Genomic DNA, 19,120 nt, shown 5'->3' with positions numbered 1-19,120 from the left:
ATGTATACACAGTCCTCCATTCCAATGCAAAAGGCTCAAAGTATGTTTTGGGTCTCCGCTAAATACTTTTATTGTAACGAGTAGTTTCAGTTAAGATGAATGGGAAGAAGCTAGTAGGATTTGCTGGTACTCCATAAAACCCCATGCAGAGTTAAAAACCAAGAAAAAGGAATACAAAGTCATCATCAAGTTTTCTGTTTTATTTAAGATTTTAGTTTTAATTCTGAAGAAAGAGGTACATTTCCTTGTTTTTAGTTTTAGCGTCAGGTTATAACCATGTTTATTTATCTGTTTCTTTTTTTCCTGTCTTTTCAATACTGCACAAACGTCCAGAAACTACAGGGTTAAGTAAAAGCTGCAGGCAGAGGAGGTCAAAGGTTGCGCTCCTGATGGTGATCATGTGGCCCCAATGCAGTGCTATCCCAGAGTGCCCTAGTCAGGTGAATTTTAAAAAAAAAGAGAGAGATTGACAGAGGAGACAGAAAGACTGAAGTAAATATCACTCGTGTTTCAGCTGCTTATATTATGTTATATGCTAGGTATTAAATCTGTGAATACTTTTAAAACATTAAAGTTTACTTTAAATCTAAAGCCAAAATTTTTTAAAAAAACGTTTCCCCCTTTAAACCACTCTTTAGCAACATGCCAGTTACTTCTACAAGTTTTGTCCTTTGACCCACTTCATCAAACTTCTTACTGACGTACACAAAGTACCCCCTTCCAAAAAAAATACATAGCAATTTCCCTGTGTAGTGACACCTGAATGCAAAATAACTGCGAGGCCACGGCTTTCCTCCACATGTTCAGTAATTTTGTTTAAATTAAAAATAAAATGTTCATATTTCTGTAATTGATTCTACATTTTAGCATTACATTTCTCCCCTACTGTAGATTGACTTTTTCCGCTAGGCAGAAATGCTCATTATGTGCAAAAGACATAGGACAGATATATTCTCTTTTTAAGTATTGAGACAGCACTTTGATTTCTCTCTCTCTTTTTTTTCTTACAGTGTTTAAGGAAATATTTTTAAACAGTGTATTTCAAACACTGGATCAGCAGAAACTTTACAACAAAAAAAATACGGTCATGACCCTGTGATCGCATTGCATTTGGGGGTGGAGGGGAAGATCTGATCAGGAACTAGATTCTTCAGAAAGAAAGATATGAGAAGGGAATGGTGGGTGGGTATGGGGAGGAATCAGGGTGGGGCAATTCCTGCATTTCTCATGTTTTTTCCTCCTCCTTTCCTAATGACGATCCAGCGCTGAGCTCTGTAGTAGATCTGTGGGGGTTTTACTGGGGGGTCTGAAGGCTGTCTGAAAGCCTGGGGGAGGGGAGTGGAAACTGGTAGGGTTTGAAGGGGGAGAGTAGGGGTTCCAACTGGCTCTGTGCAGAGGGATCTGTGTGCTGAAGGGGTTACTGTGGTGGGTCTGTGATGGGGCTGCACTGGGGCCGTCCATCTCTGTGAGGGCTTGAAGAGATTTTAGCCAATGTGGTGGATTGTCGTCTTGAAGGGAGTCTAAACTGTTTCCTGTGGAGGCTGGGATCCCTGTGAAAAGAAGAAAGAAGTGGGAGAAAAACAGGTGAGTCATGACAGAAACATGTTCAGTGTGAAGGAGGTCAATTTAACCTAATAGATGGCAGTGGTGAGAAAACAATTAGTTTGTACAGAAAACATGTTTATACAGTGTTATATATATATATATATATATATATATATCACCCTTCCCACAAAGATGAACATTTAAATCCAAATAGGAGAGTTTCCCTCCTAGAAATACTTTTTTGTCATAAGTCCATATTCTTACATCAAGCATTTGCCAAGCCCCCCTAATCACAAGGCCCAGGTCCCTGTCTATTACCTACCCAAACCCACTTCTATCACTACTGCATGCTCTTCTTCCTGCTCTCCCTTCTTGAATCATGCTTCAGCCTATCTAACAGAGATACACAACCAGACAGCCTTATAAAAGAGAGCTTTATAAACAAGTGGAGTACGTTCATTTTTAAATTAGAAAGTCCAGGCACTGAAGGCATTAACAGAAGACCAGCAGTGCACATACCGGACATGCCATCCAGCAGAAGGGATGCCAACATGAGCCTAGTTATGCACGGAGCATCCTAACCACCTGTGAAGATCCTGGGCATGCACTGGAAAGGGCTAAGTGGGAGTTTATTATACCTATTTGTTCCACAAGGATTCCTGGCTCCTTGAGGTTTTGTGGATGGAAGCTGGAAGAGACCACCGCATACAGACTTTTTTTTTTTTTTTTTCAGATGCCGATTAGTTCGTACCAAATACCCAGCTGATGTTTGCCAGTGGAGCTGAAGGAGTGAGAAATGGTTACCTGTGATGATTGCGGGGTCCATCCAGCTGCCAGGGCTGTCCCAATTCAGGCTGTCGGAGGTGGCAGTGTTGGACGTTGGTACACTGTGGTTGGCGTTGGAGGGGGAAGAAGGATTGGGCAGCCCACCAAAGTTGATGTTAATGTTCGGTAGAAGTGCCCTTAGCCCGTCCTGCCATTCCTTCATATTTAAACTCTCTACAGAACTGCTGTTGTCTGGGAGATTTATCAACAAAAAAAAATGAAAGATAAAAAAATAAAAAGCTGAAGTTAGAAACAGATGTCCTTCTTTGGTGGGGGAAGGGAATCTTCTTTCTCTACTAAGCATTTAATACAGTTTCCCTATCAAGAAACTGGGGGAAGGGATTTTAATATGGACTATGAATTAATCAAGATGGGGTTGGCATGTTTTTTTGTTTCACTTTTTTAGTGTAATGGTGCAGGAGAAAGATTTAACTCCTTCCCCACTCACGTCACCATTTATTCAAGTTAGAGACCTGAATGGTCAAGGGCACAATGGCTCTCCTTTCATTACCAGTGGGAGAAGACCCACAAGATCCTTTATCAGAGGACTGGCATTGCACATCTAGTCTACCCAATTCATCTGCTTTATGAATAGATAGAGGATGCTAAAGTCTGCCACTGAGAATGCCTTCCAGTATTTTAAAATGAAGAAAGGCTAGGGCTCTGCTACTGAAGTCTAACGTGATTAGTCACTTGGGAAAACCAAAGAAGGGGGCTGTTTGATTACAGCTTGCTCATTTACAGCGCTGCAGATGCTATTCAAAAGGAAAAGGTAGCAATGCGTGCATTAAGTCAGAAAGAATGTATTTCTCTCTTTCAGCCTAAGGGCAAAGGAGGAAATTCCTAAAAGATCTTTCAGAATAATTCCCAGCATTGCAATCTGCTCCAGCTGAAACAAGACACCAAACAGTGAACGCTGAACTCCTTCACCCTGATGGTTTCAGGGCATCCATTACCAAAGAAGGGCAATGGGATAACAGAAGATTCTCTTCTACATAGGTTCTTATACTGCATTCGTCACTGCCGTAGTCGAGTGCCTGATGATTACATTTAATGATTTATGGAACACTAATACAGAAACAGCAGGGGCTGATACCATGTCAAACAGAGCAGACCTTAATTTTATACAATGCTGCTTCTGCTCCAGGGATACCAAAGCACTTCACAGACCAAGATACTGATGATGCAGCGATTGTATCAGCAAATGCAAAAAGCCCTATTTAGCAATAATTTACAATCAGCCAAGATCTCATTTTCTATTTGAGGGAATGTTTGCCAGCACACTGTAGTTACCTTAGTCTTTTAAATCACTGATGCCAACTTCCACCTTGACAGCCAGAGCGAGAGTAAAAGAGATGTTTGATGCCATATCTGAAGAGCGGCCTCTGACAGTGCAGTATCTGTAGGGCAATGCTGCTCCACCAGCATTGAATGAGACTAAGCCCTGGCAAGAAGTTTGAACTGCAACCAACTGGATCATGTGGCATCTAATTTGTGATTCCAATCCAACAAGATGAGAAAGGGAAGGATGGGGTACTCCCCTACCTCCAACCATTCTTCAGTGACATTTGTAAGTCTGACTGCTCAGAGTGAAGAACAGATATCCTTAGTGAGTGCCTAGGCCTAAAGGGAGCATGCAGTGTGAAAGTTCTCCAACACCTCCTCTGTCCTGATATGGCACCTCTTTCTCCAAGACTTCTCATGAGAATAAACGTTTATATTTCCATATGGAAGGAATTTTTGCTCAACATATAGACAAGTGATTCAATATCTTAAATCATTATTTGCGATCTAAGCCAAACTTGGACTCATGGCATCAACAGCAAGTCCAGTTACCATATTAATCCACTACATCCAGCCAATGTGCCATAAGGATTTCAGCAGGGTATTCCTGACCTTTCACATGCCAAAAAAAAGATCACCAATAGCCTTTCTAAGCAATCTCTTTATATGTATGTAACATGACCAAGCATGCCATCCTATATGGCAGCAATCAGAATCTAGAACATAATAAGGGTGAAGGCCCTTGTGCACAGTGTAGTCAGATTTTAACTGGTGTGGAAACCAGGAAGAGGACAAAGGCATCAAATCACTTCCAAAGTGACTATACAGTAACTAAAGTTATCCACATTAGTTGGAGGCTGATCATCACACTCCATAGTAATTTTCAGGATACAAAATTTATCTTAAAAGCTGTTAAACTGTAATGCTTGCAATTATTTGATGTTATCTTTGCTTCTTGGCTGAGGCTAGAGAACTGCTCATCCTTCAGAAGTTGCAAATAAATAACATCTGAAGAAGAGAAGCAAAACCAAATGTCAAGTCTCAACCAGTTAGCAAAGACGAGAGACACAAGAGACGACAAATCCAACAGCAGAAATTATTAATCCAAAAGCTTGCCCACTATTTGCAAATTATTCAAGTACCAAAATTGGTTCAAACTTTACATACTACAGCAGAAAACGAGATCAGAGAAGTTTTCTCAAGCCAATCAAGACGTGAAAGACTAACTTACTTCAACCCTAGTTTACAGAACTAAAGAATGCTATTATCAAACAATCTTAGAGCATGGTTAACAGTATGTGGCAGTCAAGTGGCTAATATATCAGGTCCTGCACAATATGCTTGTAGGAAAGTGATGGGTTTTCACAGATTTGTTCTGCACTCATTTAGTGTGAAACCCTGGTGCACACACTTGTACTTGCTCTCACTGATTTGTCAATTAGTCATTCCTCCTATTTTACTTTAATCTAGTTTTGTGCTTTCTAGAATTTTTTATTCCCTGTAATTCCTTTGGAAGGTTGGGCATGTGTTTGCAACTTTTTGTTTAGCCAACAGGTGGGAAAACTAGTCTAGTTTCCTAAAAGTCTAGCTGAAATGAAAGATACGTGAACTTGTGGCATGGAAGACCCAAGTTACAACTGTTCCCATTAGGTTTGTGCCCATGGCCCTCAAACAACACCATAAAAATCAAGTTGCTGGATTCAGCTCTCAATACAAGAAGGTTCTAATTCACTAACTCAGAAAAATGATTATGGGAGATTCTCAATGGGCATTTACCACCACCTTCAAGAGCCACATGTTATGTCAGCAGAAGTGGATGTAGGACAGGTAGATCTCTCCAGTCAACACCACCTAGTTGCAGAAGATAGACAATTGCTCTCCAATGACTAATTAGGGGCCAAACACAATGCTTCTGCAACACCTGCCAGCCTGAAATGTGCAGAATGATTTTATGACCAGATACTGTTCATTCCCTACTTGGTATTAATGTGGCAGTAATTAGGAGTGGTACTATAAATTATTTAGTGGCAAGTAGTGACACCCAGGAAAGACACCATGCGGTCAATGTAAACAACTCAATGTGCAGCAGTAGTAAAAAAAAAGCAAGCAAGATGTCAGGACGTATAGGAAATGGGACGGAAAATACCAAAGATAGTCTAAATGCCACATTACCTAATCAATTCTGGTCACCTGGCATCACACTTTTTTTTTTTTAAAGACCTACTGTGGCATAAGGAGTCCAGAGAGATGACAAAAACCAATTTGAGGTAAAAGAAAGATCGAAAAGGTTGGGCCTGTGTTTGGAGAGAAGATATACATATTAATAGAACAGCATAAAGAAGGTAAATTGGGCATTCCAATTTACCCTCATAATACAAAAGCAAAAAGGGACATTCAATGAAACTGAAAGGTAAGAAATTTAAAACTGACAAAAAGATTTTTTTAAAAGTCAATATAATTAATTTGAGGCAATGAGTTCCCGCAAGGCACTGAGGTCAAGAGCTTAACAGATCTCAGAAAGGACTTGACATCTATATGGATGATGAGAACATCCACAGCTACATTATACAGGGGGAGAGGAAGGAGGGAATGTGTGTATTTGTTTTGTTTTTAAAGACAGATACAAATTTTTATGCTTCAGGGCATGACTGTAAAGTTTAGGAAGAAGGGCAAGCTGGCTTTCCCAGCCAACGTGGCTTTCTGGGGTAGGGATAAGGTGGATAGGGTACAGCCACTTGGCTGCCCCATGACACCACTCAGCCAATGGGACAGCTCTGCTTAACTGAAGAGCTCTCACTGAGTAATCCAGGTGCCTGCCACAGGCTCCTGGTTTGGCTGGCTGGGACACGGGGAAATTAATTAAAGGGCCAGGCTAAGCAGAAGAGGACCTCTTGCCACTCCACCCACCAATGAAAAATACAGTAGGAATTGGAATAATACAGACTTTGATGAGGTCTGATTTTAAGTGGGTGGGTTGAGTCCTGTGAATATGATGCTCTGGATCTGAGCATTGAAACTGGGAGGGTAGATGACAGGAGAATCATCTATTGCAGGGGTCGGCAACCTTTCAGAAGTGGTGTGCTAAGTCTTCATTTATTCACTCTAATTTAAGTTTTCGTGTGCCAGTAATACACGTTAACGTTTTTAGAAGGTCTCATTCTATAAGTCTATAATATACAACTAAACTGTTGTTGTATGTAAAGTAAATAAGGTTTTTATAATGTTTAAGAAGCTTCATTTAAAATTAAATTAAAATGCAAAGCCCCCCCTCGCCCCGGACCTGTGGCCAGGACCCACGCAGTGAGAGTGTCACTGAAAATCAGCTCACATACCGCCTTCGGCACGCGTGCCATAGGTTGCCTACCCCTGATCTATTGCCTTCCCCAGTGCGCCCAGGACAGATGGCCTTGAGAAATTATTCTGTGAAGGAATTAAAGTTGCAGCCACTTGGTCAAAATTTCAGACGTCTGTGCCTTCCTCACTGGCCTCTGCAATTCTCAAAGATGCCAGTTGCTTGCACCTTCTTCTGAAGTCTCAATTTGTGGCTAAAGTCATATTGGGTCAGATAGGTGTCCTGTCGGTCAATTCCTCTGTTCTTATGCAATACTTCTGCAGCATTGTACGGTAAATTTCAGCCCAAATGGTTAGAGTTTGGCAAAGTTATAAGCAACTGAAAACAGAATTGTATATGGAAAGTGTTGGGCAACCTTAACTACAGTCATCATTACCTGCACCACTTATAATAAAGCTTCTTACATGTTATTTAAGAGTGTGGCTCCTGAAGCCCAGAGCTGCTCTTTTCTTTATTAAAAGTCAAGTTTTAATCCAAGTTGCATCATAAAACTGGCATGATATATAAAAACAAGAGGATAATTTAAATCCCAGATCAACCTGGGTCTGTCAAGGAAGTTCCCCTACCACTTTGGGGGGTGGGGGGGAGGGAGATGAAGGTGGGTGGTGTAACTGAATATTTTTAGGAGACTTTTGTTTCAGTTTACCACCATTAAACTGGGAATATGAGACTAATACTTCCTCATCCTCACACTTGTTTCTCTTCATAGCCCCTTTCAGCAACATAAGCAGTGTGTGGAAGAGGGTGGGAAAAGGTGGGAAACTTGTGCCAAGTTTAAATCCACCATTCACAATCTTTCTGGAAAGGTTTTTTACTCTGATTTAAAGATAATCTTAGAAATAGGTTTGATAGATCTTTGTTTTGTTCCTAGGGCAACAGATTAATTTGGTAAAGCTGCAATGAAAAAGCCAACTCCCATTTAAAAAACAGGCTCAGGTAAAACCAAGCATTTCAGTCATGAAGGTCTATTGTTCTCTCAGTGTGCATTATTTCATAAACTCTATTCGTGTTGATGGAAACTTGTGTCCCCACTGAGAGGTGAACAGATTCCAAAGTATGGCACTTTGCTGAAAATATTCAGTTTCCAGTGTGATATACAAGCATGAAATTCAACAGTTGTAGCTAAAAAGCTTAGCACATTAGCACCTGTCCTTCCCTATGGGGGATAAATTAAGGAAGTATAGTGATAGATAAAAAGCTTTCATCAACACAAGTTCAACTCATCCCACACTCACCATGACCCACAGTGTACCACCATTTGATGTCTGAGCATTAATCTGTGTGGAAAACAGATAATCTGATTTCCTGTTTCCACATCACAAAAAATCCTACTGTCACAATGACACCTTAGTGGGCAGTCTGACTGCAAATACAAAAGACATTAGAATATCCTTATGTTTAAAGATTATCCCTCCAAATCAGGTGGGCAGCATGTGCCTGCGTATGTGGACAAGGCCTAAACACGACACTACATTAGCTTAGACAAGGCCTAGACATTACACTGGTAACATCAGTTTGACTAAATTCCAAAGTATTTATAGGGGAATTTGTAAAACAATCAGAGCTTTGAAACTCAATTTTCATGATCCCCTATTCAGCTTGTTTTGAGGGAGGTACAGTACTTTGATGAAGGTGTGTTTTAAGTAAGCTACCTCCAAATCTGGGACCATGGAGCAGTTTTGGTTGGAAATTTTAAAGTCCTTCCTAGGTTTTTCATATATGCATCTGATCTTTGTATGGCCTCCCTTATCTCCCTACTTTAGTCTAATTTAGATGGTGGACAAGGTGGCTGAGAGGAAATTTTCCTAAACTAGACTAATCTCAAGTTGTCACCTGAATTTCAACATGTAGATCTATGACCAAATTTTTGCCATGAAACAAAAAGACCGTTACCTTTTCCATAACTGGTGTTCTTTGAGATGTGTTGCTCATGTCTATTCCACAATAGGTCTGCGTGCTCGCCACATGCACCTGTGCCGGATGTTTTTCCCCTAGCAGTACCTGTAGGGGGGGAGCGCCCCCGCGACCCCTGGAGTGGCAACTGTGTGGCACGGTATAAGGGGAGCTGGGTGCTCCCCTTCCCCCTCCCTCCCCCCCGGTTGCTTCTTGCCAGACAACTCCGACAGAGGGGAAGGAGGGTGGGATGTGGAAGACAGGAGCAACACATCTCGAAGAACACCAGTTACGGAAAAGGTAACTGTCGTCTTCTTTGAGTGATTGCTCATATGTATTCCACAATAGGTGATTCCAAGCTATATCTGTTGGAGGTGGGTAGGAGTTCACAAGTTTCCAAGATAGAGAACAGCCCTGCTGAACCTGGAGTCATCCCTGGTCTGGGGGACGATCATATAGTGTGAGGTGAACATCTGAACCGAAGACCATGTGGCGGCCCTACAAATGTCCTGGATGGGGACGTGGGCCACGAAGGCAGCCGACGAGGCCTGCGCCCAAGTTGAGTGCGCCCTCACAATGGGTTGTGGGGGAACATCCGCCAGCTCATAACAGGGGTCCTCAAACTGGGGGTCAGGACCCCTCAGGGGGTTGTGAGGTTATTACGTTGGGGGTCGCGAGCTGTCAGTCTCCAACCCAAATCCCACTTTGCCTCCAGCATTTTTAATGGTGTTAAATATATAAAAAAGGTGTTTTGAATTTATATGGGGGGGTCGCACTCAGAGACTTGCTGTGTGAAAGGGGTCACCAGTACAAAAGTTTGAGTATCACTATCATAACAGGAACAGATGCACGAAGTGATCCAATTGGAAAGCCACTGAGTGGAAATGGCTGGGCCCCCCCGGCACGCTCAGCTGAGGCGACGAACAGTTGCGAGGACTTTCTGAATGGCTTAGTCCACTTGACGTAGAAAGCCAGAGCCCGCCGCACCTCGAGCGTGTGGAGACAGCGCTCCTCACTGGACGCGTGAGGCATGGAACAGAGGACCGGTAGAAAAATGTCCTGACCCATGTGGTAGGCGGAGACCACCTTCGGGAGGAACACGGGGTGTGGGTGGAGCTGGACCTTGTCCTTATGAAAGGCCATGTACAGTGGCTCAGAGGTCAGGGCCCTGAGCTCCGAGACTCGCCTGGCCGACGTGATTGCAAGCAGGAAGGCCACCTTCCACAAAAGGTGAGACCAGGAGCATGGGGCCAGTGGTTCAAACGGGGGCCCCATGAGACAAGCCAATACCAGGTTTAGGTCCCACTGTGGGACCGGGGCTCTAGAATATGGAAAAAGACGGTCCAAACCCTTAAGGAACTGGCCAGTCATAGCATGGGAAAATACCGTGTGCCCTTGCACCAGCAGATGGAAGGCCGATATGGCTGCCAGCTGCACCTTGACTGATGAGGGCGCCAGGCCCTGGGCTCTCAGGTGGAGGAAGTAATCAAGGCTAAGCTAGATTGGTGCGGTCACCGGGGAGACACCCTGGTCCGCCGTCCACCTAGAAAACGGACCACTTTGCCAAGTAAGCACAGTGAGCAGAGTGCCGTGTACTTTCAAGGAGGAAGCGCTGAACCTGCTCTGATCACATCTCTCCACCTAACCACTGAGCAGCCACACCATGAGGTGAAGAGCCACTAAACTGGGATGGAGGCGGCGGCCCTGAGAGAGCAGGTCTGGGCGGAGGAGCAACAGCCAGGATGGAGCTACTGCCAGGTCCGTGAAGGTCCCATACCAATGCTGCCTGGGCCACGTGGGGGCAATCAGGAGGACCCGGGCCTTGTCCAACTTTATCTTCTTCAGGACCCTGCTGATTAGAGGGAACAAGGGAATGACTTAGAGAAGCCGGACTACCCAGGACAGAAGAAAGTCATCGGAGATAGAGCCCCCCCCCCGGAGCAGCACCAGGGGCATCATCGGTTCTGCTGAGTCGCGAATAGGTCCACCTGGGGAGTTCCCCACCTTCAGAAGAGCCGGTGGCCCACTTCTTGGTGGAGGGACCACTCACGTTGCGAGGAAAAGTCCCTGCTCAAGCAATCCACCCTCTCATTCCAGGCGCCAGGTAGGTGGAAGACCTTCATGTGGATGTCGTGGGCTATACAAAAGTCCCACAGCCTGAAGGTTTCACGGCAGAGGATCGGGCCCCGCCTTGCCTGTTGATATAGAACATTGAGGCCATGTTGTCCATGAGGACCCTGACTACCTTGCCCTCCAGGTGCAAGTGAAAGGCCGTACACGCCAGCCGCACCGCCCTGAGCTCCTTGACGTTTATATGTAGGGTCAGGTCTTGAGCCGCCCTCAGGCCTTGGGTCTGAAAGTTCCCCACATGGGCCCCCCAATCCAGGTCCAACACATCAGACACCAACTCCAACGATGGGGCCCTGTCCCTGAACGAGACCCCTTGGAGCATGTTGTTTGGGGAGGACCACCACCGTAGGGAGGTAATCAGAGTCTGGTACGGTGAGGACCTTGTCCATCCTGTCCATGGCCTGGGAGAACTTTGAGGCCAACCAGAGCTGGAGGGGCCTTATCCTGAGTCTGGCGTGACGGACCACGTCCATGCACACTGACATGTGAGCCAAGAGTTGCAGGCAAACCCTGGCGGTTGTCACCGGGAACCTTATGACCAAGTCGATGAGACCTTGCAGGGTCTTGAATCTGTCTGGTGGGAGAGAGGACCTGGCTGACACTGCAACCAGGAGTGCCCCGATAAACTCTATGCGTTGGACTGGAACTAATGTGGACTTGATGTGTTTACCAACAGGCCCAAGGTGGTGCACATGGAGCGCCACGTGATCCCTCACCTGCAACCGAGAGGTGCCCTTGACAAGCCAATCATCCAGATAGAGAAATATCTGGATCCCCTGCCGTCTGATGGAGGCCATTACCACCGACATTCATTTTGTAAACACCCTTGGGGCAGTGGACAGACCAAACGGAAGGACCGTGAATTGGTAATGATTCTGTCCCACCATGAAACAGAGCAAGCGCCTGTGCCCCTTGAATATGTGGATGTGGAAGTAGGCGTCCTGTAGATCGAGGGCAGCGTACCAGTCCCCTGGATCCACGAAGGCGATGATGGAGGCCAAGGAGACCATGCGGAACCCGAGTTTCACCATGTACTGGTTCAGACCTTGGAGGTCCAGGATGGGCCTGAGCCCCCCACCTTTGGCCTTTCAGATAAGGAAATAACGTGAGTAATTTCCCTTGCCCATGAACTCCTCTAGCACCGCCTCTATCGCTTCTAGTCCTAGGAGCCGTCCCACCTCCTGCTCGAGCAGAGCTTCATGCGAGTGGTCCCCCCAAGAGAGGCTGGGGCAGGGGGTGGTTGGGCGGGGAGGAAGTAAACTGGAGAGTGTAACCCCGGGAGATGGTGTTGAGAACCCACTGGTCCAAGGTTAGCCGCGACCATTCCGGGAGGAAAGCAAACAACTGGTTTGAGAAGGGAAGCTTTATTGGGGGTGGATCCCTACTGAAGACTGGTGGGGTACCCCTGAACATCCCGTCAAAAACGCCTTTTCCCTGCCTGCTTGCCCTTGGAGGACCCAGGCTGGGGGGCAGGCCAAGACTGCCTCTGAGGGCGTCTCTTATAGTCCCGCTGTTTCTTATGGGCAGCCTTGTACTTCGGGAGGGCGGCCTGGGCGGGAGTCTGCTGCGGCTTGAACTTAGGTTTTGCCAGAGCCGGGACATAGAGGCCCAGAGTCTGGAGGGTCGTGCGGGAGTCTTTCATGCCAAGCAGCCTTGTATCTGTTTTCACCACAAACAGAGCTTTCCCGTCAAACGGGAGATCCTGCATGGAAGACTGCGCCTCGATGGACAGCCCAGAGAGCAGGAGCCATGATGCCCGTCTCATGGACACCGCGGAAGCCATTGATCGTGCAGCTGTGTCCGCAGCATCCGAGGCTGCCTGCAGGGACGCCCTAGCGGCCGCTGCCCCTTCCTCCACTAGTGCCTTGAACTCCTATCATACTCCTGGAAGGAGTCCTCAAACTTAGGCAGGGAGCCCCACAGATTGAATTCGTACCAGCCCTGGAGAGCCTGATGGTTCGCCACTTGTAACTGGAAGCTCGAAGATTAATAAATTTTCCTTCCGAAACAGTCCAGTCTCTGAGAGTCTTTGTTCTTTGGGGTGGTCAGGGCTGGCTGACCCTGTCGTTCCCTGTGGTTGACCGACTCGACCACCAGGGAGTTGGGCGCTGCGTGGGTATACAAGTACTCATGCCCCTACTGGGTACAAAGTACTTGCATTCTGCCTTTTTAGAGATGGGGACCAACAAGGCCGGTGTTTGCCACAGGGCATTTGAAATCGTAGCCACCCCTTCAAGGAGGGGCAAGGCCACCCTACCCGGTGCCGATGGGGACAATACGTTAAACAGGGAGTCCGAGGCCTCCTCCATTTCCTCTGCCTGGAGGTGTAGGCTTGCTGCCACCCTCTTTACGAGTTCTTGGTGGGCCATGAACTCCTCCTGCGGGACGGAGGGGGGCGGGGCTGCAATTGCCTCTTCTGGGCACGGTGAAGAGGCCGGTGCGGTGCTCTGGGTGTTGGCCGGCACCGGAGGTTACTCCACCTCGTTGGACTCCGGGCACGGTGCCAAGGACGTACGTCCCATCGACTCCTTTCTCAGGGGTCTGGAGAGGGAGGCTGATGGTGCTTCCGAAGCTCCAGCCACGGAGCGAGCTCCTACCACGTGCTGTGCTGGAGGCCACGGTGCCCACTGGTACCATTGGACCAGCCATGACGCTCAGTGCCACTGCACCTGCTGTGGCACAGGCGGGGCCGGCTGTCCAGGTTGGCTGGCCTGGCCCATCGAAGGATTGCTATGAATGGAGACTGGGCTGGCATAAGATCTGCTGCTGTCGCTGGACCGGGAGGAGCGGTGGTGACGGAATCTATGATGGCCACAGGAGCACGATCTCGACATGGAGGACCGGTACCGTGCTCCGTGAATGGCCTCAACGGGCGGACCTGCGATGGCGAGACGCCGGCGATCGACGTCTGGGGCTGTGAGGTCTTGGCGGACACTTGGAGCGGGAGTCAGAGTGGGAACGGCGTCGAAGACTGTGACATGACCGACTGCGGTACTCTCTCGGAGACGAGGATTGATAGTGATGCCCACCGTGGTCCTGTTGATATTCGCTCCTTGAGGACGAGCGGTGCTGTGAGTCCCGGCCAGACAGGACCAGCCAGACAGGCTGGTTGGCATTGAGGGTGATCCTCCTGGACTGTGCCCCGAGCGGTCGCTGGGCAGTGATCAGCATCAGGAATGTTCCTCGACCGAGACAGGTACCGGGCCGGAGGTGACTGCAAAGATTCCAGCAGCGGCTTGCCTCTGGAGCGCGGGCCCGACATCGGTGGCGCTCCAGGCACTGGCATGGACATGACGTCCTGGGCTGCCTGGAGGGCTTCAGGCGTGGACAGCATCTGGAGAGACTTGTCCCGAAGGGGCCGGGCTACTCCGCTCAACTTGAGTCGGAGGCCTGGGGCCCGGTGGGGACCAAGGACTGCCCAACATAGGCCTAGCCTCTGTCCCAGACTTCCCTTGGTACCGCTGAGAAGAGGGAGTCTTCCTGGCCCTCTTGGCCTGCCCGTGGACGGGGAGCAGTGCTGTCTGGTCGATGGCACCAGAGGGTAGCCGCGTACCGATGCCGCGGTGCCGGTTCGGAGTGGCGTGCCGGGATCAGCGCCGACTCCATCAGGATAGCCCAGAGCTTAATGTCCTTTTCTCTTTTGGTCCGAGGCTTAAACGACTTGCAAATCTTGCACCTTTTGCTGATATGGGTTTCTCCCAAGCAGCGCAAACAGTCTGTGTGCAGGTCACTTTTTGGCATAGAACGCCTACAAGAGCTGCATGTCCCGGTCTGGGTTCACTGACTGACTAAACAGCTAACTAACTACAGGTACTAACACTGAACAAACAAACAGTTCTGGGGGTGAGCTACAGCAAAGCTGGAGCACAACAGTTCCAACGCACCTTCACTGGCAGCAAGAAGGAACTGAGGGTGGGGGGAGCACGCAGCTCCCCTTATACCGCGCCAGGCAGGCGCCACTGCAGGGGTCGCGGGAGTGCTCCCCCCCACAGGTACTGCTAGGGGAAAAACTTCTGGCACCAGTGCACGTGGCAAGTACGCACACCTATTGTGAAATACACATGAGCAATCACTCGAAGAACTAATGTTCAGTTAGTCAGATTTACTTATTTATAGTGAAAAGATAAATATTCGTTTAATAGGCATGTTAAGGCAGATGTAATCCTTTGTTTTGCCAAACTTCAGTTACATATCTCAAGATATTGCAAAAAACTGGACTGGATACTCATCCACATTCAGCCCGAAGACAGAATAAAGAGATACCACAAGACAATGCGGACAATAAATATGCTGGGTTTTGAAGCTTTTACGTAATGAATAACCCAAGCTTACTTTTACTCTTGCCTTTTTATTAAATATGACAAAGTGACATCACATTAGACTCATCTGTTTTAACTATGTTTTCCTCAAAAGTAATTTGTTTTCTGATTTTTTGAATATACAGAAGCAGATATATTGTGCTTTTTTACTAACCTTGTATAACTGACTCTGATCTTTATAGCATCCTACACTCTATTCCACATGAATTTGACTTTTCCTATCAAGGGAGTCTAGAATAGATATGGAAACAGCTTGTTTAATTTAGATCAAGTTTTCCTAGCCTATAAGAATAAGTGCCTCATGTGGATTATCTCTTACATTGAGAACTATTATTGAAGTACGTGTTGCAAAGTCATACAGTAAAATACAATAACATTTATGCCAAAATACTAAATACATTCTAGTTCCATTAAAAAGCAAAAACACTCCTGTAATTTTAGATAAATAGATCACTATGCTATAGTGACCTCTTTGGGTTACTGACAATAAGATATAACAGTACAACACAGCAGAGAGCTGGGAACTTCAAGTAACCCAACACAGGCAAAATTCAGTGGAACACAGATGAAATAAATTTTTTGAATCATAGAACATCAGGGTTGGAAGGGACCTCAGGAGATCATCTAGTCCAACCCCCTGCTCAAAGCAGGACCAATCCCCAATTAAATCATCCAACAGATTTTTGCCCAATATCCCTAAATGGCCCCCTCAAGGATTGAACTCACAACCCTGGGTTTAGCAGGCCAAGGCTCAAACCACTGAGCTATCCTAGCAATGACACCAAACTGATTGCACCGTATAGCAACACAAGGAGTGAAAAGAATAACAAGATGTATTAAATAGTCAGTACTAAAATGGTTTAAAATGTATAAAGGCCCTTCTCCAGCCCTAGGTACCGTGTACAGTACTGATCGGTTTTTAAAAAAGGACATTGAATTGCTGCAAAAAGTCCAGAATATGTCAAGACTACAGTAGGAAGAGAAGAGAGGCCACACAAAAATAAGATGCATACATAAAAAGCATGAACAGCTTAAGACGACAGCAGGGGTGAAAAGAGCTGATTGTGGTGTAACAAATACCAAAAGGAGACCCACCAAAATCTGGGATAGAGAGATTCTCAACTTGGTCACAACCACAAATGGAGGTACCAGGAAAACGTGCCCCCTTATAGCACAGCATCTGTCAGCTCTTAAGATAATCCTTTGTGCTGGCTGCTGTAATGCTTCATCGAGAACTGGCACTTCCTGGGAAGTATTACAGGAACAGCCCCTTAAACCATCCTAAGAATACATAACATATAACCAAGTCCCTAATAAGATCACAGAAGAGCTTAGAACACCTGATCTTAAGTACAATCTCTTATCTGTGCAGAAAGAATAAACTTGGGTTTAGTCTAAACGTAAATGGGGGCTTCTTCAATCAAGGGATAACTAAAATGTAAAACAGTCTAAGAGGTTTAGTGGAGACAGCTACTAACAGTTTAAGCTTGAGTTAATGGCAGGATTAGGAGACGCCATGTTTTTCCTCTATCCAGAACACCTATGATTCTGGTAGCAATGACTCATGGCAACCCCACAATATTTAGTGCAACCGAGGGCTTCATTTGCCAGGATCCTGAAAGCATAATTTGCCTAAACTAGGACAAATTGCATCCACTCTCATTACTCCAACCCTCATCACTATGGAAGTGCAGTTCAGACACAGTGCTCTGCATTTTCAGTTTTTACTGATTTTGACCAATAAATTTTCACTTTATATTAAAAGAGTTTGGGATTCACTCATTTATACTCATTTATCAATCCACTCGCTTTTTTGGGTGCTTATATTTGCTAAGCACTAACATTTTCCACAATTGTGTCCTGCAGCTCCAAGATTGAAGCAATTCTGCAGAGTTAAACACAGAACACACGCACAGTCAAGGTTGGAAAAAAAATCAAACATTAATATCACACTATGGCTATGTCTACACTACTGCGGGGATCGATGCTCTGGTGATCAATGCACCAGGGGTCGATTTAGCAGTTCTAGGGAAGACCCACTAAATCAATGGCAGAGCGCTTTCCAGTCGACCCTGGTTCTCCACCAGGAACGAGAGGAGTAAGGTAAGTTGATGGGAGAGCATCTCCTGTTGACCCAGTGCGGTGTAGACACCGCAGTAAGTTGACCTAAGATACATTGACTCCAGCTACATTATTCACGTAGCTGGAGTTGCGTAACTTAGATCAACTTACTGCAGTAGTGTAGACAACCTATGATTGCCTCAGAAGGAGACTCTGCCCACCTATTTCTTTGTGTCCATTCAGTGCAGCGCAGAATTTAAATAAATCCTCCACAGATAAAGATAAAGAGGTAAACATGGGGCAAAAACGACAAACCTATGCCTGAATATCAACAAGAAAATCAGTCCTTAGAAATTGTCAAGGAAAGTAAAGACGAGAGCGAAGAGGATGCATTGCGCTCCAAGTACTGCAGCATTTAGGTCTGTGCTTGCACTGACAAAATAAAGGAGCATTTCAAAAGCAAGTGACAAGAAGCTTAAAGAAGAAAGTGAGCTTTGGGGTAAACAGTCAATGTCAGGAGTTTTCACCAGGGCTTGAATGAAAGAAGATACAGCATGATTGTGTCAATGAATGTGGGTGTGTGTGCTCTTTGTTTCACTGGACAATCGCTGTTAATTGCGGAGGAGACTATTGGTGACTTTGTGAGACAATGCTGTCCAGCCGCAAAAACCCTTCCTAATGCAGACAATCTCACTCAAATATCTGAAAGATAACGATGATGCTTTAGTATCTAAACTGATGGAATGAACAAATGGAAATATGGTGTCTAATCTGATTTTTGATGAGTCTCCTGATGCTTTGGACCATCCAATTCTTGGCCTTTTGTTTTCACTTTTTTTATTTCAAAGCAAATAAACCCGACTTCTTTTGTGCGGATTGTGACATTCATCTGCTCAGCTGACACCCATTTGATCAACGCAGCAGTAACGGACACGTTTGAGACGTACCAACAAACTTGGGAAAAAGTAGCCACAACTAACACAGATTCTGCTTCCTACATAGCTAAGTTTGCATTGGAGTTTAAACTCAACCAGAAACCAGAGCTGCTACATATTACCTGTCCTGCTTATCTGACTAATGTTGTGCTGTCAGCAGCTACTGGCTATGGAAGAAAAGACAGACATGAAATCTTGCATCATTGAGTTTGGGGCCATTTTCAAACATGTGAACAAGCTGAAGACTTTGTTTTATATAGTGCAGAGCCAAATACAGAGCCAACTGCTGATTACCTACCCCTGTTGTCCCACATTGGTGGATGACTTTGTACTTCACTGTCCATTATGTAAATGTGTTGACTGAGCTAATGCATCTCCTAGATCATGAGTGGGCAAACTATTTGGCCCACCGGCCACATCCGGCCCATCAGACCATTTACTTTGGTCCTCAGTTCCCGCCAGGGAGTGGGCTCGGGGGTTTGTCCTGCTCCAGCGCTCCAGCTGGGGAGCAGGGTGGGGGCTTGCCCCGCTCCACATGGCTCCCAGGAAACAGCTGGTATGACCCCACCTCAGGATCCTATGTAGTCCATGGAGGTGCGGCCAGGCAGCTCTGCGCAATGCCCCGTCCGCCGGCACTGCCCCTGCAGCTCCCATTGGCTGCAGTTCTCAGCCAATGGGAGCTGCAGGGATGGCACCTGCAAATAGGGCAGCATGCAGAGCCGCCTGGCCGCGCCTTGGAGCTGGAGGGGGGGGACATGCTTCCGGGAGCTGCTTGC

The 19,120-nt window shown here is 46.4% G+C and overlaps 1 protein-coding gene across 7 annotated transcripts in view; it reads right to left on the bottom strand.

Moving 5' to 3' along the window:
* Window positions 1-185: 185 nt before the first annotated feature.
* The window catches only part of CNOT4 (CCR4-NOT transcription complex subunit 4), a 122,255-nt gene continuing 103,320 nt past the window's right edge, over window positions 186-19,120 (bottom strand). For 4 of the 7 annotated variants that reach the window (XM_054029032.1, XM_054029042.1, XM_054029050.1 and 1 more), the window contains 2 exons: window positions 2,350-2,562; window positions 186-1,550 (listed from right to left, as the gene is read on the bottom strand). In XM_054029032.1, the coding sequence (XP_053885007.1) occupies window positions 1,249-1,550; window positions 2,350-2,562 (515 nt within the window). In that variant the 3' untranslated portion in view covers window positions 186-1,248. The remainder of the gene's footprint in view (window positions 1,551-2,349; window positions 2,563-19,120) is intronic. The other 3 variants (XM_054029071.1, XM_054029081.1, XM_054029090.1) reach the window with 1 other exon arrangement.

The sequence above is a fragment of the Malaclemys terrapin genome, chromosome 1 (genome assembly GCF_027887155.1).
Source record: "Malaclemys terrapin pileata isolate rMalTer1 chromosome 1, rMalTer1.hap1, whole genome shotgun sequence".
Lineage (NCBI taxonomy): Eukaryota > Metazoa > Chordata > Testudines > Emydidae > Malaclemys > Malaclemys terrapin.
Note: the sequence above shows the minus strand (reverse complement) of the source record. Positions and strands in the feature narration are given on the sequence as shown.